Source organism: Stigmatopora argus, chromosome 1 (genome assembly GCF_051989625.1).
Source record: "Stigmatopora argus isolate UIUO_Sarg chromosome 1, RoL_Sarg_1.0, whole genome shotgun sequence".
NCBI lineage: Eukaryota > Metazoa > Chordata > Actinopteri > Syngnathiformes > Syngnathidae > Stigmatopora > Stigmatopora argus.
Window position 1 is genome coordinate 2,575,346 of NC_135387.1, and position 26,546 is coordinate 2,601,891.

The 26,546-nt window shown below is 41.3% G+C and overlaps 1 protein-coding gene across 3 annotated transcripts in view; it reads right to left on the reverse strand.

Annotated features, from left to right (window-relative positions):
• Positions 1-2,446: 2,446 nt before the first annotated feature.
• The window catches only part of LOC144072908 (forkhead box protein P1-B-like), a 62,465-nt gene continuing 38,365 nt past the window's right edge, over positions 2,447-26,546 (reverse strand). For 2 of the 3 annotated variants that reach the window (XM_077598504.1, XM_077598336.1), the window contains exons 8-16: positions 17,874-17,961; positions 17,603-17,680; positions 11,971-12,163; positions 6,609-6,685; positions 6,431-6,532; positions 6,229-6,356; positions 6,061-6,106; positions 5,824-5,987; positions 2,447-3,135 (exon numbers count right to left, since the gene is read on the reverse strand). In XM_077598504.1, the coding sequence (XP_077454630.1) occupies positions 2,976-3,135; positions 5,824-5,987; positions 6,061-6,106; positions 6,229-6,356; positions 6,431-6,532; positions 6,609-6,685; positions 11,971-12,163; positions 17,603-17,680; positions 17,874-17,961 (1,036 nt within the window). In that variant the 3' untranslated portion in view covers positions 2,447-2,975. The remainder of the gene's footprint in view (positions 3,136-5,823; positions 5,988-6,060; positions 6,107-6,228; positions 6,357-6,430; positions 6,533-6,608; positions 6,686-11,970; positions 12,164-17,602; positions 17,681-17,873; positions 17,962-26,546) is intronic. The other variant, XM_077598418.1, reaches the window with a different exon arrangement.

The following is a 26,546-nucleotide window of genomic DNA, read 5'->3' on the forward strand; positions in this document are numbered from 1 at the left end:
AGCACAGTGCTTGCTGGTGAATTAGGCAGTGGACTCGTAGCGGGGCGGTGAGACCCTTTTTCCAACTCCCGGTTCATGCGTCCCATTAGACCGCGAGTTTCGCCCACCATGCTAGGAGCCCCGTCAGTCGTGATGCTAGCTAGCTTTGACCAGTCCAGGTCCAACTTCTCCATGGTTTGGCACACTTTGTCAAAAATATCCTCTCCCGTTGTAGTCCCTTTGAGACTTTGGAGGGCTGCCAGATCCTCGCATATCTCAAAGTTTGCGCTAACTCCACGAATAAAAATGAGCAGTTGCGCTGTCTTGCACGTCCGTGCTTTCATCCAGTGCTAATGAAAAAAAGTCAAATTCTTTCGTCTTCTGCTGCAGCTGGGCATATACATTACTCCCGATTTCTTCAACGCGTTTGGTCATTGTATTCGTCGACAGACTTACGGCATTAAATGCATCTTTCTTCTCGGGACACACCTCCTCCGCGACAGCATCCATACATTTCTTAACAAACTCTCCGTCAGTGAAAGGCTTACCGCTGCTTGCTATCAGTTTAGCAACCCGAAAGCTGGCCCGAACGGATGCCTGGTTCAGCTGAGCTTGGCGTACAAATATATTTTGCTGAGATAGTAGTCCACTTTTTCGCTTTGAAAGTTTGTCTGCTCGTATTTGGCCTTGCAAGCTATTGTACTTGTCTTTGTGACGGGATTCATAGTGTCGGCGAAGATTTTATTCTTTGAATACCGCAACCGTCTCTTGACAGATGAGACAAACAGCCTTTTCTTTGCATTGAATAAAAAAATAATCATTTGTCCAATCCAGGTTAAATACCCTGCATTCCGAATCAATTTGTCTCTTACCTAACTTTTTCGCCATTATTCCGTTCTCAAACAGGTTGCAGTTTTTATATGCTTGAATAGTCCGCGATGGTCCCAGGGCTCCGCAAAGCCCCGCTTCACTGGGATGATTTGTGGGCTCAGCAGGGGTGCAATGAACCAAACACAAGATTAAAATGTCCCAGTCTTCAAGGCCAAATAGGAAAAAAATCCGATAGAGTCTCTGGTTATTGTTCAGAGGGCCGGTCCAAATGTGCCGGCGGGCCGCATCCGGCCCGCGGGCCGTAGTTTGGTGACCCCTGCTCTATAAGCAAACTGGTGAGGGTCAACTGAGGGAGGGATTATATCCCTGATGTGGCGGGCGACCAACTTTTCAAAGCACTTCATGATCACAGGCGTAAGTGCAACAGGCCTATAATCATTCAGGCTGTCAATGGTTGGCCTTTTAGGGACAGGGATAATGGTGGCAGATTTCAGGCAGGATGGGATGATGGGTTGTTGCAGGGAACAATTGAAAATCTTTGTGAAAACCCGTCAGCTGGTCAGCACAGGCTTTGAGCACCTTCCCAGGTACTCCGTCAAGGCCAGCAGCCTTCCTGGTGTTCACAGTCCGCAGTACCTGTCTCTCTTCATGTTCCTGAAGCTTCAGTGTACTGCTGCAGGGTGGTGGATGTGTTGAGACTGAATCCGATTTGTCAGTCTCAAAGCGGGCAAAGAAACGTTCAGTTCCTTTGCTAGTGAGGCATCTGCGTTAACAGACACCTTATTATTGTCATTGTAATTGGTAATGTGTAGTATTCCCTGCCACATCTTCTTTGGGTTATTTTCTGTGATGTGCTCCTCAGTTTTCCTTGTATATGCTGCCTTGGCCTTTTTAATGCCCCTCTTCAGGTCTGCTCTAGCAGCACTGTATTGTAACTTGTCCCCTGACCTGAAGGCGGTGTTACGGCATTTGATGAGTGCCTGTGTCTCAAAGGTCATCCAGGGTTTTTGGTTAGGAAAAACCTGTATCCGTTTATTAACAGTGACGTTGTCCGTGCAGTTTTTGATGTAGGAAAGTACAGTGTCCGTGTAGTCCTGGAGGTTGTGTTCAAAAAGTTCCCAAATGGTGCGGAAAAAACAGTCCTGCAGCTGAGAAAGGGCGTCCTCGGGCCATGTTTTTATTATCTTTATTTGTGGCCTTGTGAGGGACAGGCAGAGATGGTCAGATCCAGCAAGGTGAGGGAGGGGTGTGGCTCTATAAGCATGTTTGATGTTAGAATAAACATGGTATAGAGTTACTATGTTACATTACTATGTATTGATTATCGGTGTGTTTGTTTGTTTGTTGTTGAGTCCATTGACTCAGCGAGTGGTGCACTCTCAACAACTTGGCGCTGAATGTCTCCAAAACCATGGAACTCATCTTGGACTTCAGACGGAACAAGCCACTCTAAAGATCTCACTTGGACTACCTATTTATTTATTATTCATTTGTCTGTTTGTTGTTGTTATTTTTGCACTATGGTGGTGAAAGCTTTAAATCTCATTATACTTGTATAATGACAATAAAAGCATTCAATATTTACAAATATTTTCAAAGCAACAAGTTTACAATCCCACCCAAAAACCCACACAGCTTTGAGAGTTACCATGTTGAATTTATTCTTCATAGTTACACTAAAAGGTAATTCTATATCATCTACTCTTACATGCTCAATTTGATCAAATTCAGCAATGTTTGTGGTGGGGGTGAAAAATACCAACGTGTATAAAGACATTCTGTTATCGAATCACCTGATGATATCTATACATACAAATATATGCGTAGGCAGTGAATATATCAGGAATCATCTTTCTACAAATGTAAAGATAACATGGCTAAAATCAAAATCAAATAATATTCGCTTTTTCTTTTCCTTTTAAGTGTGAAGTGCTCCCAATCAGTGTTACCTTTCCTTTGGTTTCTGCTCCTCATGTTTCAAAGATATTAACCAAGAAAAGACAACTTGTGTGATCTCACTTGACTGTACAGAATTAAAAATAGATTTAAAACAAAAAAAATACTGATAAATAATAAAAGCACAACAACAGTGTGGTTGGTTATGTGGATGAAGCAGTTACTTTTGGAACTCTTTTGGAATACGTCATCACAGATGTCAAACACGGTCAGAAAGAGGGCACGCGGTCCAGACGAAGTTGATCGGGGGTGCCATGTTCTTCGTCACGGTTTGTCTCGGCGCTGTGGCTGTGCTCGTCTGTGCTCTCGGGGTATTCATAAGGATAATTTTCACTGATTTCCTCGTCCTCTTGCTCCTCTTTGATGCTGCTTTCACACACAAAAAAGTGGGAATACAAAGAAATCGTTTGCGTTTAATCATTTACTACCATTGACAAAACAGACGTCAGATCCATTGGAATGGGAATGGCTGGCATTATATGATCAACTTTTAGTGCCTTTTATGGAGGATAGATGTCCAATTTATCTTGAGTGGAGGGCCCAGTCAAATAGATTGATTGTACATCTATCAATATCAGTGGCAGCCAATTAGTTCATTTTTCAAATAAGGGTTATTCAAGAATTGGACATTTTGGCATGAAAAATAAGCCTTCCATTTTCTGTTTACTGCTAAATATTCATCAATACTAGGTAAAAAACAATCTAAGTCTCAGTTTGCTTATCTTAACAGATCAAGGGTAACATTTTTATTGCACGATTTAATACTTATGCAAATAAGTAAATTATTCTGATCAGACAATGAGACTGACAACCATAAATGCACACACTCCATACCTGTCAACCTCTGCCGATAACTGCCCTTATAAATGATTATGATTCCCCTTACAAACCCCCCAAAAACCTTACAAACACCGTACGAGTCGGAATCATAATCATTTATAAGGGCAGTTATCGGCAGAGGTTGACAGGTATGACACTCACACCTACGGAAAATTTGGAGTCTTCAATAATCCCACAATGCTTGGTGGGAATGTGGGAAGAAACTGGAGTACCTGGAGAAAACCCACTTACTTGGGGAGAACCCACACATAAATCCAATATTATGTCAGCCAATGGTTTGTAAAATTGATGTTAAGTTCAGCAAGTAAGACACTGGTTTCTCCATTATGACAACAAAAAGTTATGATAACAGGGTTGTGGCCAGGTATACGTTCCACCAGTGGCGGGCCGTCAGGGCCTTCAAGGCCTTCTCTGCTGGTCTAAGAAATATCTGAATCATATTATATTTTGTCCATCAATACGTACTTATTATTCCAAATGGTCTGTTAGCTTCCTTTCATTGCTTTCCCCCCTGGTTGCACTGCTTACAGATGTGTGTTTTCATATTGAAGCATTTAACCAATCACATCTCAGCCATTATTTGTTGCCAGATCAGATCTGCCTCAAAGCCTGCACAATCAGTTCTTGCGGGCTCTGCTGCATTAAACTAGACTGTTGCTTTTAACCAATCAGATTTCGAGTTGGCAACCCCACAATGATTTTTCATAGGCGTTAGCATTTTGCTGGCTGGCACATGTCATTGCTTTCACAAACTATGATTGGCTAGTAGGCGGGCCAAAGCAGTACCGAGGCAGCCGAGATCGCAAACTCCACCCACTATGGCCGACAGAAGCAAAAACAAATAAATTCTGTTTGCTCACAAAGCTATTTTCTAGACGGACTTTTTCAGGAAAAAAATGGACATCATTAAGAAAGGGCGGTCAACTCCGAAGCTAGCAAGCCTGTTACAGTCGGGAAAATGATGTGTGGGGCACTTTCAGCGCGCTAACTTAGCTCCACAAGCAAATAGTATATTGTTGTGTTGATTTAATGCCATTTTCAAAACGGACTATGCCGGAAATATGACAGGACAGGCTCGACTTTCATCATTAGCTTCGATGGCGATAGGAAAGAAGGAAGAAAGAAAGGAGGATTGATATTGTGTAAAAATGATTTTTGGTGAGTAAAATTACAAATATGGCTATATTCCTAAATAATATTTCAATTGTGGGCCAAGTTCTGATATCTGAAAAGCTCCAGTGTTTGTATTTAATCACAAAATGCTGCTAGGAAGTGGATTTTACCCCAGTTTAATTTTTGGCGTTTCACCATTGACTTCCATTGCTGTCTTTTCCCGGGAAAAATCACCCCCCTGGCCTGGTTGTAATGTCTCAAAAGCTCCAGTATTTGTATTCAATCAATAAATGATGCTAGGAAGTGGATTTTACCTAATTTTAGTATTTTAGTGCATTTTTTGTCATTTCACATATGGACGTATCGACGTTCATTGCTGTCTTTTTACCGGGGAAATGATACTCCGGGCCCGGTTCTGATGTCTAAAAAGCTCCAGTATTTGTATTTAATCAATAAATGCTGTTTTTGGCTGGATTTTACCCCATTTTCGGGCAATGTTTGCCCGTACGCCATTGACGTTCATCGCTGTCTTTTCCCGGGAAAATCACCCCCTGGCCTGGTTTTAATGTCTGAAAAGCTCCAGTATTTGTATTTAATCATGAAATGCTGCTAGGAAGTGGATTTTACCCCATTTTTGTGCATTAATTTATTGATTATTTTTTATGTGTCGCAGCTGTAGCTGCAGTAGAGGTTTTATAGCCATAAAATAGTTTTTGAGGATTGGATTGATACGTTGAAGGCGCTACCAGAAAATGCACCGCCCGCCACTGCGTTCCACTGATAAAGTATTTATTTGGAATGTTATGTTTATAAAAACAAATGTTTCTAAAGCTTCAGGAGAAAGCAATGGGAGCAAAAAATGAGATTCAATTTGCAGGATTTGGACAGGAGAAAATTTGCTTTTTTTTAGCGAGTAATTGCTTTTCGAGCATTTTTTCCTGTAAATTTACTCAGAAACTGGATGTAAGAGTAGAATTTGAAGAAGGAGGGGTAAAATGTCAGTTGTTACAACACTAGGAAAATTGTTGCTGTGATTCCTTAGTTTCGGGGTTTGTTTAACTGACAGACAATTGGTTAATAAGCACTCAGGCATGTAACACATACTAGGCTTGCGGAGGAGATTGCGTCGCACTGCTGTCGCTTTGGTACCCGGATCCATTAGCAAGGGCTCCATTCATCTGCTCTTGAAGAATATGGGGCAGGGAATGCAATGGAATGTTGCCCATCGGACCTGGATTGTAGAAGGAGTTTGAGTCTAGATTTCCAAGCTGCAAAACGGGGGAAAAAAATATCAGAATTGTCATAGCAAATAAGATGACAATCCCCATTGACGCAACATGCCTGGGAAGCAGACCCGGCTAAACTTTGTTGGTTTTTCAAAACAGATCTGTAAAAGAAAAAAAAAAATCTGTCAGGGCTCGGCTCCAGAAGTCATTGGTACGGGTATTCGCAAAAACATTTCGGTGGAATGACAGGTCTGAGACGTCAACAAGGCATTAGCCAACTCACCCATTACCGGCAGCCTTCTGGGGCCTTCTTCTGTGGAACTCGATCTCGTCGACTGTCCACACAGCACCCTTCACATTCTCAAGGCGGACAAAGCACTTATGGAGGCTCAGGTTGTGCCTAACAGCATTCTACACAATTCCAGAAAATTCAATTTTCACACACGTGATTGGCATAAAACCTGCCAAATTTTATGATATCCCACCTTCCATGTGGCTGCATTGCGCCGGAAATAGGCAAAGTTTCTTGTGAACCAGTTGTAGATTTCGTTTAAAGTCAGCTGATTGCGCGGCGATTCGTATATTGCCTAAAGGAGATGGAGGACCTTGTTGGAAGTTAACATTAAATGTGTTACATTTTAATGAAATTCAGCCAGCCTTTACCTGCCGTATGAGAGAAGCATACGTAAATGGAGGCCTAATTTCTGTGCTCAGGTAGAACTCCTTGTTATCAACAATATCTGTCAAAAAACAACACGTGTTTAAAGGTGGATTGAAAATGCTAATTAGGCTATGTTCACACGTAGCAGCTGTTTTGAAGTGAGTCTTTTAGCTCTACGTCAGAAAAAGGCTACGTCAACAAAACCTCGTTTGGAGGAAAAATATTAGTCGAAACCATACGGTTTTGTGAAAATTTGAACAGATCCTTTACACTATTTAATAATTGTTTTATAATGCATGCTACTCCGGAGTTAAATGTTAGAACTCCATCACCCAAGTGGTTGGAGTGTATATTTTTCCCAGGGTTCTAGTCACACCTGACTTATTATTTTAAAACAATGTTGACAATTTATTGCAGATGATCAAAATTGTTTTCGTTCTCTCCTTCAATGAGAACCATATTATTTTAAACCAGCTTTATTCTGTGCTCATCATGCAAGAAAGACTATACAGGCCTCACCTTTCGCAGATTTTTTTCTGCTATTCAAAAAAAAAAAGTTCGCAACCGGAAGAATGATGAAAAATGGCAGTGAAAATGGAGGCAAAAAAATGCGGAAGTCAGGTCACCGCCTCTTCTTCTGCGCTGAAATGATTGGTTCCAAGCACCAACTAAGAAGCAAATACCGCAGAAGAAGAATGGATGGGCCAAAAACTATAAATACAGCTGTGAAAGTCGCGGCCCGGTCTTTTCTTGTTCCCATCGGGTTGTGTTTAGCATCGCGTACGGAGAGAGGACATACTTGAGTGAATTCCAGCTTTGTTTGGATTTTACATCACCATGGAAAATGGCTCCCAAGTTTCCAGTATCATCCAAGGCTTCAATTGAGGCGAAGAAAAAAACGAAAGATGATGACCGAGACTCAAAAAGTTAAGTTGCTCGACATGCTGAAGGCGGGCAAAAAGTATGCCGATGTAGCACGCCATTACAACATCAACGAAGCTACTATGCGGTACATAAAAAGGAAGAGGCCAACATTCGAAAGACGGCCACAATATCCTTTTCAAGGAAAACCAAGCGAGTGGTAACCACGAGAAATAAAGTCCTCATCAAGATGGAGAATGCCCCATCAGTCTGGGTTTCAAAATGTAAGGCGAAAAACATTCCTCTGGATACAAACATGATCTGAACCAAAGCGACGACCTTGTACGATAGCTTAGCTCCGGACGAAGAGCATAAACGCGGGCCTCAGCCAAGTACCAGTGCCGCATAATTTTGTTGCAAGCAAGGGCTGGATGGAAAAGTTCAAGAGGAATGGTTTAAAAGTGGTTCGCTGCATGGAGAAACCTCATCTGCAGACCAAGAAGAAGTGTTTCCTAAAATAATTAGACAGAATGGTTATCTTCCAGAGCAAGTTTATGACATGGACGAGACTGCCCTTTTCTGGAAGCGGATGCCTTTCTGAACATTTTTATTCAGGGATGACCTCACAGCTCTGGTGTTCAGGGTTCGAATCCACTACCATACGTGAACTACTGTCTCTGAACCTCTTTGCCAATCATCTTAAAGCCTGGCTGCTAGACGAACAAAATTGCAACCACAACACAGTCTTAAACTGCTACTTGTGTGTGTGTGTGTGTGTCATGGTTTACCTTCAACCTGCACAAGGGACTAAAGATGGAAATTTGCCCTCGGCTCGAATCTTACATATATATGTTCATTAACATGAATATGAATATGATCTTTAATATGTGCTGTACCTTATTAAATAAATCAAACTATAAACTATAAATGTCAAAATCCACACTGACACAAGACAGGAGATGAAAAATGGCGGATGTTAGGGCACTGAAATTGGTGGCACTCAGCGCAGAAGATGGAGAGAAATTTCACAGTAGAAGAAGAATAACACGCTGATAATACAAATAGTGTCGTGCCTTTTCTTCGGATTACAATTTCGCTTCGCGCACAAAAGGACTATGCCTCTTCAGCATTGCATGGATTTTAAAACGCCGTCGAAAATGCCTCTTAAATGCTCGGCATAGGTGAATCTATCGTGTGACATCAAGAAGGAAGAAGCGAACATTCAGTAACTACCAGGAATAAAATCATCATTAAAATGGAGAATGTCCCATCGGTCTGGACCTTGGACTGTAGGGAGATGTTTCCTCTGGATACCAACATGATTAGACCCAAAGCCAATACCTTTTATGATAGCTTAGCACCTGACGAAGATAATGAAGATGAATCTCACCCTCATTCCAGTGCTGCGAGTGAGCCTCCTCGGCAGATTAAGAGGCATCAAAACGCTACGTTGAGGAAGAGTTCCCTCACATAATTCAAGAGAATGGTTGGTTAATTTCCAGAGCAAGTTTTAACATGGATGAGAATGGTCTTTTTTGGAAGAGGATGCCTTCAATGACATTTTTATTTAAAGATTAACTGAACGTGCGGATCATCATGTGTGGCAATGCTGCTGGCTTCATGGTAAAGCCAGCCTTAATCTACAAGTTCGACCATCCTCATGCTTTAAAAAAAACAAAGACAAAGCCTTGCTGCATGTCTACTGGATGAGCAATCGGAAAGCCTGGATCACAAAAGCCTTCACAAAGCACTGGTTCTTAGACTGTTTCACCCCAAAAGCGAAGCTGTTCTTCGCTGAAAGGGGGCAGCTCTTCAAGGTCTGGACTGTGTAAGAGGACTTGACTAAAACTCCCATTAACCTGTTATTTGGATTTATATCAAGCAGAGAGGAACTATTTTTGCTGAGTACAATATATAAAGTCCATTCGAACCTCTACTTATGAAATTCCAGAACTTTTTTGCAAGTTGAAAATTTTGTAAGTAGAGGTGTACTTAATTCTCAAATTCGTTCCACGGTCCTCACAGAACTACCAACTAAACCCTTTAAAATTGGTCAAAGTGTCCCAATTTTGTATGAAAGATGTGAGTAAACACACAAGAAAAAATGAGGGAAAATTATAAGGATATGATTTATTACTGTCTTAAATTAAATAAGGCATGTGAAAATGTGCCCTGCACCACTAAAATAGTTCCCCCCGGGGGCGTTATTTTGCATGACTTTTTTTTACTTTTACGTGTGCCCTGTGTGTGTGAAAATATGTGCCTCGTTGTATTTGTACGGATTTTAATAGCTTAATAAGGGAAATTGCAATCATTAATAAGGGGAGTATTTAGCAGAGGTGGACAGGTATGGAAGAGAGAATATTGAAAAATGGATAGTGGTTGTTGTGAGACAGCCAATTGAATTGAATTGGATACATTTATTGTCATTATATGAGCTAGATAGAATGAGGCGATGACATGAGAGCCCAGTAGAGGAAATGCATTTACTTTTTGGGGGCTTTCGTAACTCGTCACTAGAGGCATTCGTAAGTAGAGGTATGACAGTATTTAGAATTTCTTAGATAGTGGTACCTCAACATACGAGTTCCCCGACATCCGAGCAATTTGCGTTGAGTAAAATTTCGGACAAATATTTATCTTGAGATACGAGACAAATTTTGATATACGAGCATACAGCGGACGTGAGAGGCTGCTCATAAGAACATCATGGGCACTGTCTCTCTCCCCGCAACTCCCTCGTGTAATGTCTCTGGTCGCAACTCCCTCGTGTAATGTCTCTACGAGCATGCGTTGCCTTTTTTCAGTGTTTTTTTTCCCGTTAGAATGGCGGAGCGATCGCTAATAGTATATACTACTTCTCGTTGACAAGTGGCCGTGCATTATCCTATTGTGAGGACATTTGTGTGCATCATTTTCGGAATATTTTGAAGGGAATACAAAAGCAAACAACCCTCAATAGGTTGCATCTGAAAGTCAGGGTGGAGGTGGGGCAAATAGAGCCAACCCGGGAGAAGAAAGGTATAAAATTTTAAAACAATATTAGAATTAAGTTTAGTGTAAGGTTAGATTAAACTTATTTTTTAGTGTGTCTGCATCCTAATCGAAGTTCATTTAAATTTGTTTATGTTATGTTACAAGCGCGTTGCCGTGCAAAAAGTACCCCCCCTCTCTCTCTGTCCGTCTCTCTCCCCTCCGCGAAATCCGTCTAATTTTAGCACTATTAAACACATTTTAGTACTATTAAACCACTGGTTATTTGTTACTTTGTTAATAGATGGCGAATTAGAACAAATAAAAATGTTTTTCCAATCCAATATCCTGTTTTTGGTGTCTTTTCAGAGGGTTGGAACGAAATAATTTGTTTTTAGTTAATGTCTATGGGAAACGTTCATTTGAGTTACGAGTAAAACGGCAGCAGACAGAAAAGCCATGCAGAGAGTGATCAACATCGCCCAGAAGATCATCGGCTGGGAACATTGTTACCTTGCCAGGATGTGACTTTTTATATTTTTATATTACTTATTTATGTTTTTTTTTACTGGGAAAACGCACTTTGTGGAGTAGCACCACCAATTTCATGATACACAGCTGTGTATAATGACAATAAAGGCTTTTGATGATTTGATTCATTAAATCGACATACGAGCTCAATTCCGGAACGAATTAAGTTTGTATCTCGAGGTTGTACTGTATATAGATTATATTTAGACATTAAAACTTTAGTTTTTTCTTACGCCTATAACTGTGGTATTTGATAAATACACTTCATGATAATTGTACTTTTATTTTTGTATAGCCACGAAAACATGTAGTACGTGTAGTAATTATAGGGCGGATCCTAATTCGCGCTTTTTCAATTATTGCGGTCACGTCTGGTCTACATTATCTGCAATATTCGAGGGATTACTGTACATGGCATATATTTGTGTACCTTCGCTGACACCTAACAGGATGAATATAGTACAACATGTCACAATTTTGTTTCACATCTTTCTTTTTTTTTAAATTTTGACAAACTGTTGACACAGGAAAGCAGTGATGAATCTGCAGAGAGAACTAATACGCCGTTGGAGACTTGCTTCAGACGTGGAACGGCAAAGATAATAGAATCATCCTTCACATCATTACTTGTCTCTTTTCTCAAATGCAGAGGAATGCCTCAACACAAGCAAGAAAAATATTTACTAGAAGTGTCGACAAAACCTACACGAGTTTAGACATATTGTCTCCGGATAAAAGCACATTTCTGATGTAAGAACATATTTTTAGTTGGCAATGATGTTTTGACTGATAAAAATGGATAGCTCCGGTTATTAAGGTACATATGACGTGCCGTCAACCGCACAATTGGCAAATTTTCAGTGGTTAGTTTTTAAAAACAATTGTCTTTATTGTCGAAAATGTACTTTTGTGTATGGATGATGAGCAAGACCGTAGTCTTTTTTGCAAAATACCATGCTACGTGTGAACAAGGACTTGAAGTAGATGTTAGCTATTAACCTTGACTGACAGAACGGCTGTACCGCCTGCGAACTGGGGTTCTGTTGAAGCCACCATTGGGGGTGTGGACTGAAGGGGATTCGGATAGCGGAGTCAAGGGTGTAGACGGCGTAGTGGCACTCTGGGACAAGCTTAAATGAGGACCTTTGGGTGGCGTTGCCTGGGAGAAGGAGATGTTAGGCACAAGATTCACCTGTGGAGAAAAACAAAGAAGCTCAGGAGCATGCACAGCTAAGGGTAGATTTACAGTGCACTACAGGTTTAGTGCCCATTTCTAATTTCATGTCTATATCCAATTTTTATGGAGAGTTAGCCTTACTGTATTTAAGTTGAATATAAGCCGCACCCTTAAAATTGTTACATTTTGCCATTTCTCACATAAAAGCCGCACCCTGATTCACAATTTTCACCTTCATATTCATGGCTTTTAATAGGGAGTACAAATGTATTACTATGAAGGGAAAATCTTAAGAAAAATCATCACACATGACCATATTATGGTCAATATCATAAGGAAGTTAACATGTCTTTGTAAATGCAAAATATCAAATTATTCATTTTGAAAAAAGAAATAAGTCTATCTTGATGAGAACCTGATGCTTTCTAATGAAAAAAAAAATCAAATTTTCTTACCAGAAGTTCAAGATCTTGTGGCAGCCATATTGCTTATAATGTCAAAATATCTGAATTATTTCAAGGGTTTATATTACTGCAAAAGTTGTCACTTTCGAACAAGAAATAAAATGAAAAAAAATCAAAGTGGAATTTTGTCTCTCATTTCATCTCATTTTCTGAACCGCTTTATCCTAACTAGGGTCGCGGGAGGTGCTGGAGCCTATCCCAGCTGACTTTGGGCCAGAGGCGGGGGACACCCTGAATTGGTGGCCAGCCAATTGAAGGGCACAAGGAGACAAACAACCATTCACGCTCACACTCATACTTGGAGGCAATGTAGAGTGTCCAATCAGCCTACCATGCATGTCTTTGGAATGTGGGAGGAAACCGGAGTACCCGGAGAAAACCCACGCAGGCCTGGCGAGAACATGCAAACTCCACACAGGTGGACCGACCTGGATTTGAAGCCAGGTCCCTCACTGTGAGGCCGCCGGGCCGCCCGTGGAATTTTGTTTTATTTCAAAATCAAGGCTAATCGTGTCTGGCCAGTCAGAGGAGGTTTAACTAGGTAAGATGGCAGCGCCCTAGGTAAGATGGCGACGCCCTGAGCGAGCAGTGACAGGCACAAGTGATTTTTCCCCCTTTTTTCTTTAATTTCATTCGTAGACGTCAAAATAAGTTTTGTTTAGCGTTATATCTGTGTATCTTTTCTCTATTTTGAAATAAATGACCGTATAGGCTGCATTGTCTTGTGTCATGACGTTATGGTGTTGTCACCTTGCAGTTTCGTGCACTTTGTCTTTTTATGCGCATATATGCCATACCCTCGATTCAGTCATCATTTTTTGTCCGAGAAATGCGGCTTATATGAGAGTAAATACGGTAATTGTCTTTTTTGTAATATGACAGAAATTAGGTAATTAACCTTAAGAACAATTTTCCCCATTTAGATTTTCCCACAGCTCCCTATAAAGACATAAAAAGAGTACCGTATTTTCACGACTATATGGCGCACCGCATTTAAAGGCGCAGTCTCAGTAACAAGTGCTATTTCTGTATTTGACACACACAAGGCGCACCGCACCAATACACGCAGCCAGGCATGGCAAAACATATACCAGCTTAAACATACAGCAGCTTAAACATACGGACACACGCTAAAACACGTTTTTAAAAAGGCAACGGAAGCAAAACTGAGTTCGGTTGTACTTTATTTAGCCATTTTACAATGTACTCACGTTTTTTGATCAATCATCAACTACAAATCCATCAAAGTCCCCATTTTCTGTGTCCGAATTGAACAATTGTCCAAATTATTCATCAAAAACGCCGGGTTCCCTCTCTTCTTTGTCGGAGTGACTCACATTGCCATGTGGCTACACAACAGTGCAAGCAGACACGTTACTCCAAGCGGCCACAATCCATTCGCAAATAGTGGCATAACAAGCCCGGCGCTTTCCTGCCACCCTTCGTAAAGCTGTGTTCGCCACCTATCATCCATTGTTCCCATGCCGCTCGCAACTTTGCTTTGAACGCCCGGTTGATGCCGATGTCCAGCGGTTGGAGTTCTTTAGTTAAGCCTCCGGGAATGACGGCAAGCTCAGAGTTCATTTTCGTGACTTGGTTTTTCACCCCTGCTGTGAGATGGGCAATGGGCACGCATGGAGTCGCAAATCAACTCAGCTTCTTCTTCTTGACTTGGCGAAGCTAGTTCTCCTGCTTTCTCCATTTGCTAACCATGGATTTGTTGATCTAAAATTCTCTCACGGCTGCTCTGTTCCCATGTTTCCCTGCATAATTGATGGCTTTAAGTTTGAACTGAGCTTCGTAAGCGTGTCTATTTGTATTATTCATTTCCGGGGGGCCTAACAAACCAAACCGAAATTGTTTGCAATAAACACATGCCCACACTATATACAGGTACCTAGTAGGGGCGTGCCTTTAGCGTGTTCTTACACACACCCTCTCCGCATGCCTGACCCCACCTACGCCCGCCTTCTCTCTATATAAGAAGCGTGTCGGCAAGAAGTGCTCTCAGTCAGGCTTTGGAGCACACACACGGCGCTCCGCATTATAAGGCGCCCTGTCTATTTTGGAGAAAATGTAAGCCTTTTTAGTGCGCCTTATGGTCTTGAAAATACGGTACCGTATTTTCACGACCATAAGGTGTTAAAAAGCGTTGTCTCAGTTGCGGTTACAATTTCTGTTTTTAACCATACACAAGATGCTCCGGGTTATTGGGCACATCAAAACTAAAATATGACATGACAAGATGATACGCTAGCTGCAAGTGTGACACACTAGAGTGTTTGATCTATTAGTGTGACATACTAGAGTGTTTGATTTATTAGTGTGACATGCTAGAGTGTTTGATTTATTAACGATTGCATGTAAAGAAGCTATGACGAGTTTGGATTGAATGTGTGTATCGGTGTTCGATTGGTGATCCTTGGATCCACATGGCAAGTGTGGGGCATGTTAAAGTAGATCGGTATTCGATTATTGATGTCTTAGCAAATAGCTTGAGGCACGGGAGGTGTGTTGAATCATTACAGTAAAAGTTTGGATTGAAGTAACAACAACATCTCGCTGTTCTGATTATTTCCCCCTGTGTGTCAAGATCAAATGCAGGGTGTAACACAAGCATAAAACTTGCACTTACTTGCATGCTCATGTATGTTTTTAAAAAGGTAGTTGGAGCAAAACCGAGTTTTGTTGTTCTTATTGTCGTAATGTAGAGTGTATTCATGTTAATTCATTTCCAAATCAGTCAGTCCTTATCTACTGTATTCGATATGAAACGTCCAGCCAATTCGCTCCCCGACTCCCTGGTTTCCATTTCACTGTCCTAGCACAACACTGCTAGCAGACACATTAGGCCAAGTATGAATAATCTATTCACGGCCGCTTTCTTGGCTTGGGTTGCTCGTCGCTTAGCATCTAATGGCCAAACAACAGTAGACTGCAGCCACTCAACACAAATGGTTTTCCGTCAAATAAAAACGCTACCCTTCTTTTTCTAATTTTCCTGTTTCTTTCTGTGTCTCTTGCTACTGTTGCGTTCATTTTTGTATCATCAGCCCAACTAAAAAAAAACAGCGGCCCCTGTGGCACACCCAGAAATCCATCCAGTCAGCCCAGATTATGCCGAAGTCAGTGAATGACATATACCGATTTTTTAAGTTAGTGCACACAGGGCACTTTGCCATTTTGTAGAAAATGTTGTAATTGTGAAAATACGGTATTTTAGAAAATATATTAATTGCTCTGCGAGCTCCAAGGGCATATTCTCACCAGTAATGTCCATTGTCTGATTTGTTTGCAACAGGATTTTGGTCCAGATCAATGTTGTGAGCAACCTCAGAAGTGATTGCTATGGCCACACACCAATATCACACCTGACATCAGCAGGTGCATTTCTACTACCCATAAATGATTTTACCTTATTTTTCACGTCTGTCCTGCTCACATCTCATTCTGTTCTGCTGAATGTGTCGCTTGAGGTACTCCAGATTCCATTTAGTTAATATTTTGCCATAGGAAAACTTGCTTACAACTTTAGCTTCGCCACATGTGCTTGCAGAGCAGACCTTTTCTCACGTGAAAAAGACAAGACCTTATCCAGTTTCACCGCTTGTTCTTCTCTCTGTACATACTCCGACAACCATTCCAACTTAAAAGAAGTGCAGTTCTTTTTTACTTTGGTTTGGGTAGTTGACATACTTACATCGCGTTTTTTATATTAAGTATCCAATCAAAAATGTTCATAAAAATTCACGTGTGCGGTCGATTGGTCGCCGGTCTTTTGGTCGCGGTCTTTAGGTCGCCCGGAAGTTTGGTCGTCGTCTTTTTTGTCGCCGGTCTTTTGGTCGCCTGATCGGCTACTGCCATCTACTGTCAATTTATTAAATAGCAGATGGTGTTTTTATTGAAGCAGTCCAATGAACCTTCATTCACTCTGGGAGATCTTGCAATGTTGAAATACTTTAGATTAGATGGTCATTTTTATCAAACAAATACAAGTATTAGTATACTTTTAGTTAGACAGTATTTAGACCATTTCAACAGTATTTAGACTCTAAATACTGTTTAAACGCTCTAAATACTGTTGAAACGATCTAAATATCTAATATCAAAATATCAATAAGAGCACTCATTTAACACATCAATAAGAGCACTCATTTAACACATCAATAAGAGCACTCATTTAACACATCGGCTGCTGCCATTGACTGTCATAGGCGATTTTCACCAGTGAATTTGTAATTACTTACCAGTAATCGCCTTGTATTTGTGCCTTTTGTTAAATAAATATGCATATGTTACCTGGTTTCTCTTTTCATCCATAAAATTTACCTTCATCTTCTCCAAATTCAGACCAGTTAGTCAAACAATAGAGCGGCACCCTCTATTTGAACGGCACTACGGGGGAAAGTTTGAAAAATAGAACGGCATGCCGTTCAAATAGAGGTTTTACCGTATCTAATTAATTCACAGTGTGTTCATTTCACTGGATAGGTTTTGTTGTGCGCTGAGAGTGTGCAACCAGTGCTCAATTGCACAGTTGCGCACAATATAGGGAACTTTGGTCCGGACTGTTTTGGCACGCAACAGAGCAGAGTTTGCTGGTTGGGATTCACACCACCATTAAATGCTCACAACAAACTTTTTCAGGTTTCGTGCAGACCAAACTGGCCAGGTGTGAATACGCCTTAAGACCTGGATACAGTCAGATGAGGATTCCCTAATCAAGCCACAATGCTAAACTCGAGTGTGGGTTTAAAACCATCTCAAGGATGATTTGATGAAACAGACAGGACCCCAGTTAAAGGTTGGATTCACACCAGGACAGATCACTTTCTTTGGTCCAGAGCAAAATAGATTGGTTCTAGAATTTTTTGGTGCATTTACACATTGCAATTTTGCAATTGTAAAAGCGACAGGATTTAATCATTAGAGAAAATGGCGTGGGCGGGGTAACATGGCAGAGTGAACGTGTGAATTGACCAAAACTTACTGGCTGTGCTGCAGCTTTGGGTTCAGATGACTTCAGATGAGCCATCATTGCTTGAAGCCGCTCTTTATCTTTCTTTAACTATGTTAAAAAAAACAATGCAGGTGAGAAGTTCACTGTCTTTGTTCCATGGCAGAAATAGACATTCCACTTCTGCTTGTGGGCATGGTGTGAAAGCAACATGGCACCACAGCTGTCACCCATGTTAAGAATAGTCAGTGTGAATTTCACTCCAAATAAATCTCATCAAAATTATGAATTTGTCAAAACAAACCTGTAGTTCCAACTGCTGAACCACTTGCATCTGCACACGACACTGTGCGGTGCTCTTGTCATCAAGTATGTGCTCACTGTTCAAATGCCTGCAGGAACAAACAAATTTAAAAATATTTAAAAGAAAACATATTCTGTATTTTCCGCACTATAAGGCCCATCTAAAAGCCTTCATTTTTTTCAAAACCTGGCTATGCGCTTTATTATCCGGTGCGCCTTATATATGGATCAATATTGATCCACGACAGGTCTCGCAACTACGGTAAGTTGCCGGCAACTCCATTTTACCCCGTGCGTATGCATGCTGGGATATATACCTAGTTCTCTTATCAATCCTTCCGGTATGACGACGAGCACACTAATCATTCGCCGTCATTCCAGGTGGATTGACAGAAGAACTCCAGCTGTTAGATTGGCGTCGACAGAGCATTCAAAGTTAGACTGCGAACTATATATTATACAGTGGTGTGGGATAGACTGGCCAGTTGGCTTAATAATTGTTTCTTCATGTCGCGCCATGTGGCCAAACTGGTTTTACAATTGTTTGTTAAGATCGTAAAATGTAAGATAGACTGGCCAAACTGGCTTTACAATTGTTTGTTAAGATCGTGGAATGTAAGATAGGCTAACTAGCTGGCCTTGCATTTGTTTGCTTGTATTGTGCGATGTGGCAAACTCGGTTTGCAATGTTTGCTTGTATTGTGCGATGTGGAAAACTCGGTTTGCAATTGTTTGTTCGCATCGCGCAATGTAAGATAGGCTGCGGCAGTTTGTGTGAGCTATAAAAATATCGTGTTTGCATACAACTTAGCCCTGCAAATGTCTAACCATATCAGCCTAAAGTTTTGTTTACATAAACTTTGTCCTACATCGCTGTCTTAGAAATATTACCCCGTTTTCCTATATAAAGACTGACGACCCACTGTTCATTCGGAGAGAGTTGCAAAGGACACCACGATGAGCGGTTCAACACTGTTAGAGCTCTCTCTCTCCATCCTGCAGTCCGGTAATAAACCTATTTCCTATAAATTGATCTCACTCTTTCTGTGCCTATTCCTGAAGTGGTATTACAGATCTATCAAGTGGTACCTCAACATACGAGTGGCCCGACATACGAGAAATTCGAGATACGAGTAAAATTTCGGGCAAATATTTATCTTGAGATACGAGACAAATTGTGATGTATGAGCAAACAGCGGACGCGAGATTCTGCTCATAAGAACATCATGGGCACTGTCTCTCTCCCCGCAACTCCCTTGTGTAATGTCTCTGGTTGCAACTCTCTCTTTGTAAAGTCTCTGCGAGCCCTGGGCGGAGTGTTGCATTTTTTCAGTATTTTTCCCGTTAGTCAGTGTGAATGGCGTATATACTACTTTTCGTTGGCAAGTGGTCGTGCGTTATCCTATTGTGAGGACATTTGTGTGCATCATTTTGGGAATATTTTGAAGGGAATACAAACTCAAACAACCCTCGATATTGACTGAAAGTCAGTGTGGAATAGAATTAAGTGTTAGGTTCGATTAAACTTATTTTTGAGTGTCTGCATCGTAATCCAAGTTCATTTAAATTTGTTTATGTTACGAAACAAGCTTGTCGCAAAATCCGAATCCATTTCTCCCGTAGAAGACAGCACCGGACGACATACGTCACTATCTGCCAGTGGATTGGAAATGCCTGGGCTGATATATCAGTTTCAACTGGGTTCGAGCTTTCAGGAAGGCAGGAATTGTCACTCAGCTGCCAGACAACCAAAGCGACACGGACTCAATTAATGACGACTTTGATGAGACGTAGCGTGGCGTGTTGGATGCCGTATGCGCCCAGCTGTTCAATTTTGTACACAGAAGACTAAGAATTCGAGCGATTCATAGATGAGGAATGAGCTGATAAAGTGAGCTTTACGTGTTTCTTTTGTGTTAAACAAGATTGGTCATATTGTGAATATGGACGTCAACAGCTGAATGTTATAGTGCCTCATTGTGTACGTGAGAGCACGCACGGTTCACCCGCGTGAACAACATTGAGTTATTATTTGAGTTATTAATGTTATTGTTGGGCCACCCTATGGTGCAGTGGTTATTCCGCCTGATTTTGGTGCGAGCAGTCTGGGTTCGATTCCCACTCGGTGGCAGTGTGAGTGGTTGTCTGTCTCTTTGTGGGCCCTACAACTGACTGGCGACCAGTTTAGGGTGTAGTCTGCCTTTCACCCGAAGACAGCTGGGTTAGGCTCCAGCAACCCCCGCAACCCTTTCGAAGATGGGCGGTATGGAAGATGAATGAATGAATGTTATTGCTTTGCACTCTTAAGTGTTACTATATTGTGATTGCATTAACGTTTAATGTACCGCATCAGAATGTTTTTTACGCGTTTAATGAATGGAGGATATAAATGTGATATAATTGTTGCACTTACATGTTATACCTTTCTGTTGTTAAAAGATAAACCATGTCACGAAAATACTAATACAGTAATCCCTCGAATATCGAACATTAACCGCGATAATCGAGGGATTACTGTACCTTACCTTGGAGAAAATAATAAAATAGTTCTTTATTCATTTTGGGAGTGAATGGAGTTGTCAGAAAGCTGATTTGTAATCTATTAATAAAGTTTGACTGAGCTTTCTGACTGTTTTGTTGATAATCCCTTTAGCCCAGCACCATCTAGTGGATGCATAACGTAACCCCAGCCACTACTATACACCGGTATAATGTGGTGCGGCGCACCTTATAATGCGGTGTGCTTTATATATGGAAGAATTTTGAAATATGTCATTCATTGAAGGTACGCCGTATAACGCAGGGCGCCCAATAGTGCCGAAAATACGGTACATTTATTACTGTATTAGAGCTGGCCGATAAAACGATAATGATAATTATCGTGAAATCATTTCTGTCAACTACACTATTAAAAACATTCAATGAAAATTCGATAATTTTAAACTACAATTACAGTAATCCCTCGGTTATCGCGGTTAATGTAGACCAGACATGGCCGCGACAAACGAAAAACCGCGAAGTAGGGTCACCCCTATTCATTTTTTTTACTTCAGTGCAGAGAGGAGTGGCTTCCGCTTGCGAGTTTCAGGGTGGATTTTCACAATTTTATGAACTTTATTTATTTTATTTTTTTACTTCAGTGCTGAGTTCTAGTAGCAAGCGGAGCACAGGGGAGTGGCTTCCGCTTGCGGGTTTCTGTGTGGATTTTCACATTTTCATGAACTTACAAAAAAAAAGTAATTAACAAAAAAAAATTCCCCCAGAAAAAAAAGATGTAATGAAGCCGCGATAGTTGAAGCCGCGATAATCGAGGGATTACTGTACACCACACGGCCACCTCAGAACGGGGACGCTGTTTCAAGATGAACGCTAGTTTCAGACCAACGCTCAGGAGAAGAGCATGACGAGGAAATGTGTTTTTAGCATTTTAGCAAGCGAGGCTAATAGAGAGCATGAACGCAAAAGGACAATAACACGGCCAAAATAAGCAATTATGAGATGCAAGACAGCACCGACTCGACCCACTAAAAGAAAGAAGTGAATTATCCGTGGCGTTTTCTTTTTTCTTTTTAAATGCCTCATAAATACATGTGCGCAAAGAGCAGCCTTAATCAAAATGTCCTTCATCCACTGTCCTCATTTGAGGACAGCCTGTAATATTTTTCTTACTTGATATCAAGGTGTTTCCCCAGTTTATGTAAATGGTCTGAAAACATTGCAAAAATCTAAGTTCATCCAACTTTTTTATTTTATTTTTTGTAAATGGCCATATGTGAGGTAAATTTACTGTTTTGTGAGTGTTAGGGTTATTAGTCTTACATTATTATATATTTGAATCATGTTGGACTGCTGGAATGCTGAGAAGAACCTCCGGCTCAACATGACATTCATTTGTTTTGAGAGCTAAAACTTCTATTGACTTCTCACTCCTATTTTCACACCCCTCCCTTGAGAGCTGAGATGTCTATTGTAACTAGGGTCCTTGATCCTTGAAGCTAATGCACAGGAAAAAGATGCGTCTAACGCCAGAATGAACTTGGACTAAGACGGGTTGGTTCGATTCTCTCTTGCAAGAAAACCACAGATGAGTCTCCTGTCACTTTTATTTGTGCGTGCATTTGGGAATGCCTATTGGTGAACCTATCAGTGAGGCTGAAAATAGTCTGCTTGCCAATGATGATGATCTCGTCAGTTGATTATTTTACTTATTTAATATTGCACAGCAACGTTTGGTTTGAAGGGAAATTAAAAAAAATGGGAGTAGTCTTATCTTTATTGCACAACAGAACAACAAAAATACATGATATTTCATATTCTCTTTTCTTAGAAAGTAAGGTAACATTGTTACTTTCAAAATTGAATAACGAGTAAAGTAACAATTTTTGTCATATCGCCAGGTCTACTTACAAGCCACTTCCAGAAAATTTTGGATCATTTGCTATTGATTTGGGGGGAATTTCCAGCCTACTTCCTGTGTGTTGGTTGGTTCCTGCTGATTTTTGGCCATATTCAGGTTACTTACTGTTGGGTTTTGGGCAGGGATTGAGGTTCCTTGTTAACTCCCTGGTTGCCATTGATGGCGCATTTTTGACTACAGGGGGTGAAAGAACGAATGACTGCATTAAGAAATTGAGCAAAGAGCAATAGTGCGCGCACTCAACCACAGAACTCACAAAATTCTAGTTTAACAAGGCCGGTGCAAAAAATAAACAGTTACTTTCTTTTCGTTTTTGAATAAGGAGTAAAGTAATTTATTTACTTATTCGCGGAGGTTTGAAGTTTCAAGTTTGAAACAAAAAGGATGTGATAGTTATCGTGATAATTAGAGATTTTATCATAACAATTTTTGTCATATCGCCCAGTTCTAATGTATATGTATTTGTGTATGTATGGACAGTGGGGCAAATAAGTATTTAGTCAACCACCATTTGTGCAAGTTCTCCTACTTGAAAAGATTAGAGAGGCCTGTAATTGTCAACATGGGTAAACCTCAACCATGAGAGACAGAATGTGGAAAAAAAACTGAAAGTCACAGTTAGATTTTTAAAGAATTTATTTCCTAATTATAGTGGAAAATAAGTATTTGGTCACCTACAAACAATCAAGATTTCTGGCTGTCAAAGGTGCGATTCATGTTGACTGAGGTGCAGATGCTATTTCTGTTATTAGCCCTCCATCTAGTGCAGGGGTCTCAAACTCAATTTACCTGGGGGCCGCTAGAGGCAGAGTCTGGGTGAGACTGGGCCGCATCAGGATTTCCACAAGAAAAGCGCTGATAAAACATTCCAACGTTATCAAATATCTTTATTTTTTAACAAAAAATAATGAATTAAATAAATTAACTTAGCGATGAATTAATCAATCAGTAATAAAAAAATAAAATAATAATAATGAGCATACAGTAGATATACACTGGCTGGCTAAGTAGAGAAAACTAATTATTTTTATACCGTTTCTAATGTCTGTATTAACAGTTCTTTAACCTTTAACTTTCTGAACTTGAATGGAACATTGAACATGAAATATTCTGAACACTGCTTCTCTTGCGTACTTCTTGCTGCTAGAGACCTGACAGCGCTTCTTCTCACATAGCTGAGTCAAATTTGGCTTGAGGGAGGAAGCAGTGGAGACCCTCAGTAGAGCTTGAAGATGCTCATCAGTAAGTCTGGACCTGTACTTGGACTTATTGAAGTTCAAGGTGGAGAAGAGCTTCTCACACAAGTATGTGCTCCCAAAAAGGCACATGGTCCGCTTGAACATTCGGGAAAGTTCAGGGAAGCTGGGGGTCAACTCTCTCAAAAATTGCCCAAGCTTGTCTGCTTCTCCACTCACCTCCCTGAACTTGGCTTTGAGTGCAGAGTTGCACTGCAGGTCAATGAGCTCCATTTGAAGCTCAGGAGGGGCATCTTGCACATCAAAGAAGGGGTCCGCAAAAATTTGAAATGTGGCTTTGTGTGTCTTGAAGTCTGCAAATCTGTGATCAAATTCCTCCTGTAGCTTTGAAATGGCCTCAACATACTTCTCACCACTGAATGGTGTGCCTGCATCCACGAGAGCCTTGCATGCTGGGAAATGGCAATGGTTTGTCTGAGAGAGCTGGGCTTTCTAGGTAAAATGCTTGGTGTAAAGAAATCAACTGTGAGAGCAATTGTTAGAAAATGGACGACATACAAGACCACTGATAATCTCCCTCGATCTGGGGCTCCATGCAAGATCTCACCCCGTGGCGTCAAAATGATAACAAGAACGGTGAGCAAAAATCCCAGAAAAAAAACAGATTATTGGGAGCTTTGGTCCAAGTCCTCTTCGTCAGATTCGAGAGAATCTTCATGGGGCACCGTAGGGGCAACATGAGGAGCTTCTTTCTGAGAGGTTTGTGATGTACAAGGAGCCTGGCGACCACTGTTTCTTGAACAAATATGCTGTTGAACTTCTTGACCAACCGACCACAGACTGTTAGACTTGGTCCCCACCTCTCTTCCTCCATTACACTGAGCACTGGCTCCCCTCAAGGCTGTGTACTGAGTCCTCTTCTGTACTCCCTGTACACATACGACTGTACACCCACCCACCAGTCTAACGCCATCATCAAATTCGCTGACGACACCACTGTGGTCGGACTCGTCTCAGGAGGGGATTAGTCGACTTACAGAGGTGAGGTCAACAAATTGTCTTCGTGGTGCTCGGTGAACAATCTCACACTGAACACCACAAAAACTAAAGAAATAATCCTGGACTTTCGCAAACACGGCACAGATCTGGCCCCACTCCTCATAAATGGAGTATGTATAGACAGGGTCCAGTCCTTTAAATTCCTGGGGGTCCACGTCACGGAAAAGCTCTCATGGTCTACAAACATCACGGCAGTGGTGAAGAAGGCTCAGAAACGACTCCATTTCCTCAGGGTACTTAGGAAGAACAACTTGGCCACCAAGCTTCTGATAACCTTCTATAGAACCACTGTAGAGAGCATCCTGGCGTACGGCATCACAGTGTGGTACGCTGGAAGCACGGCGGCAGACAAAAAGGCCATGCAGAAAGTGATTAACACTGCCCAGAGGATTGTCGGCTGCTCTCTGCCCTCACTGGAAGACATTGCCAGCCCTCGTTACCTCAGCAGAGCCAAGAACATCATAGGGGACCCTTACCACCCTGGTCACAATCTGTTCCAGCTGCTGCCCTCTGGCAGACGCTATAGGTCCCACAAAGCACGGACAAATAGGCTTAAGGACAGTTTTTTCCCCACATCCATCAGAAATCTAAACTTGCGGTAACATAACACACATTCCCTTCTGCGGTAATATGAAAAGATGTTTGGGTGGTGATCTGCCTCCTACTAGCTGACTGAAGTAAGGTAAGTGAAAGACAGTGAGAGGTAAGCGACCTGTATCCACAACAGCAGAATGCCAAATTACAAGTCCGTAACTTGCACTTATTTAGGTCTTTTGCCGAGTAAATGCAGCTTATGGAGAAGCACCACCAATTTCGTCACACGCAGTTTCTGGGTGTGATGACAAGTAGGCTTTTTGTGTTGTTGATAATGACGACAGGGCCTATGTCCGATTATTATTATTATTATTATTGTACAGGACACTGTGAAGCCAATTGCCAAATTTGATGGCTATGATGATGTTGTCATCAATTTCCTGGAGATGTTGCAAACAGTGTTTCATATTGAAGATCTCCTGCAGATGTCGTCATGTCAGCTTCACGGCCATATTTGCGTCTTAAATCCCTCAAAATGCTGGTTCATTTTTTTATTCATAGTGGTGACCACTTGCTTAGTGTCTTTGGAAAAGGATATTGTGACCGTCTTCCGAGTGTTCGCTTCTTCTTTCTTGCTAAAACACGGTAGATTCATTTATGCCGCAATGGCGTGCTACGCACTTTAGCATATTAACGTCAATTTGCTCGGCCGTTGTCAACATGTGTTTCTCCACAGGTGATGTGCGCGATGGGAAAATCACTTGCAACAAAACAGTCGGTCACTGTCATCGTGCCTCGTTGTTTCCTGGGCTCATTGGATGCAAGGAGGCTTAGGAGGCATTTTGTTCGGCGAATCAAAATCCAAACAAAGCTGGAATAGGCTTGGCCAAGTCTTTCTCCACAGGTAATGTGAGTGATTCGAAATATAATCTGAAGAAACCAGGACATGGCAAGACGTATGTGCTTCTGGGTCATTATTCTTCTACGTTGAAATATCGCTTCTTCTTCAGAGCTGAGTGCCACCCAATTCAGCGCCGAAGAAGCGGAGCCCTGACTTCGACCATTTTTTTAATCCCCTTTCGCTTGTGAGTTTCAGCGTGGATTTTGACATTTTTATTAACTTTTTTTATACTTAAGATAAAAAATTGTGATGTACTGAAGCCGCAAATGTTGAGGCCGCGAAGTGGTGAAGGATCACAGTATTGAGTATCCAAATACAAAATGTTAAAAAAAAAACGTCTAAAATCCCGCTGAAACTCGAAAGCGGAAGACAGGAGACAGCCAGTACCATACCTGTCAACTTGTACGTTTTATACGTTTTTTTACCATTTCAAATCATGTACGCCGTACACCGACTTTTGTACGGGGAAAAAAAAAAATCGCCAATATTTATGAAAACCGATCTCAACAAGACCGTTTTGGCTAAAATCCAGATAGTCTCGTAGGCTGGTAGCCAACGACGCTACTG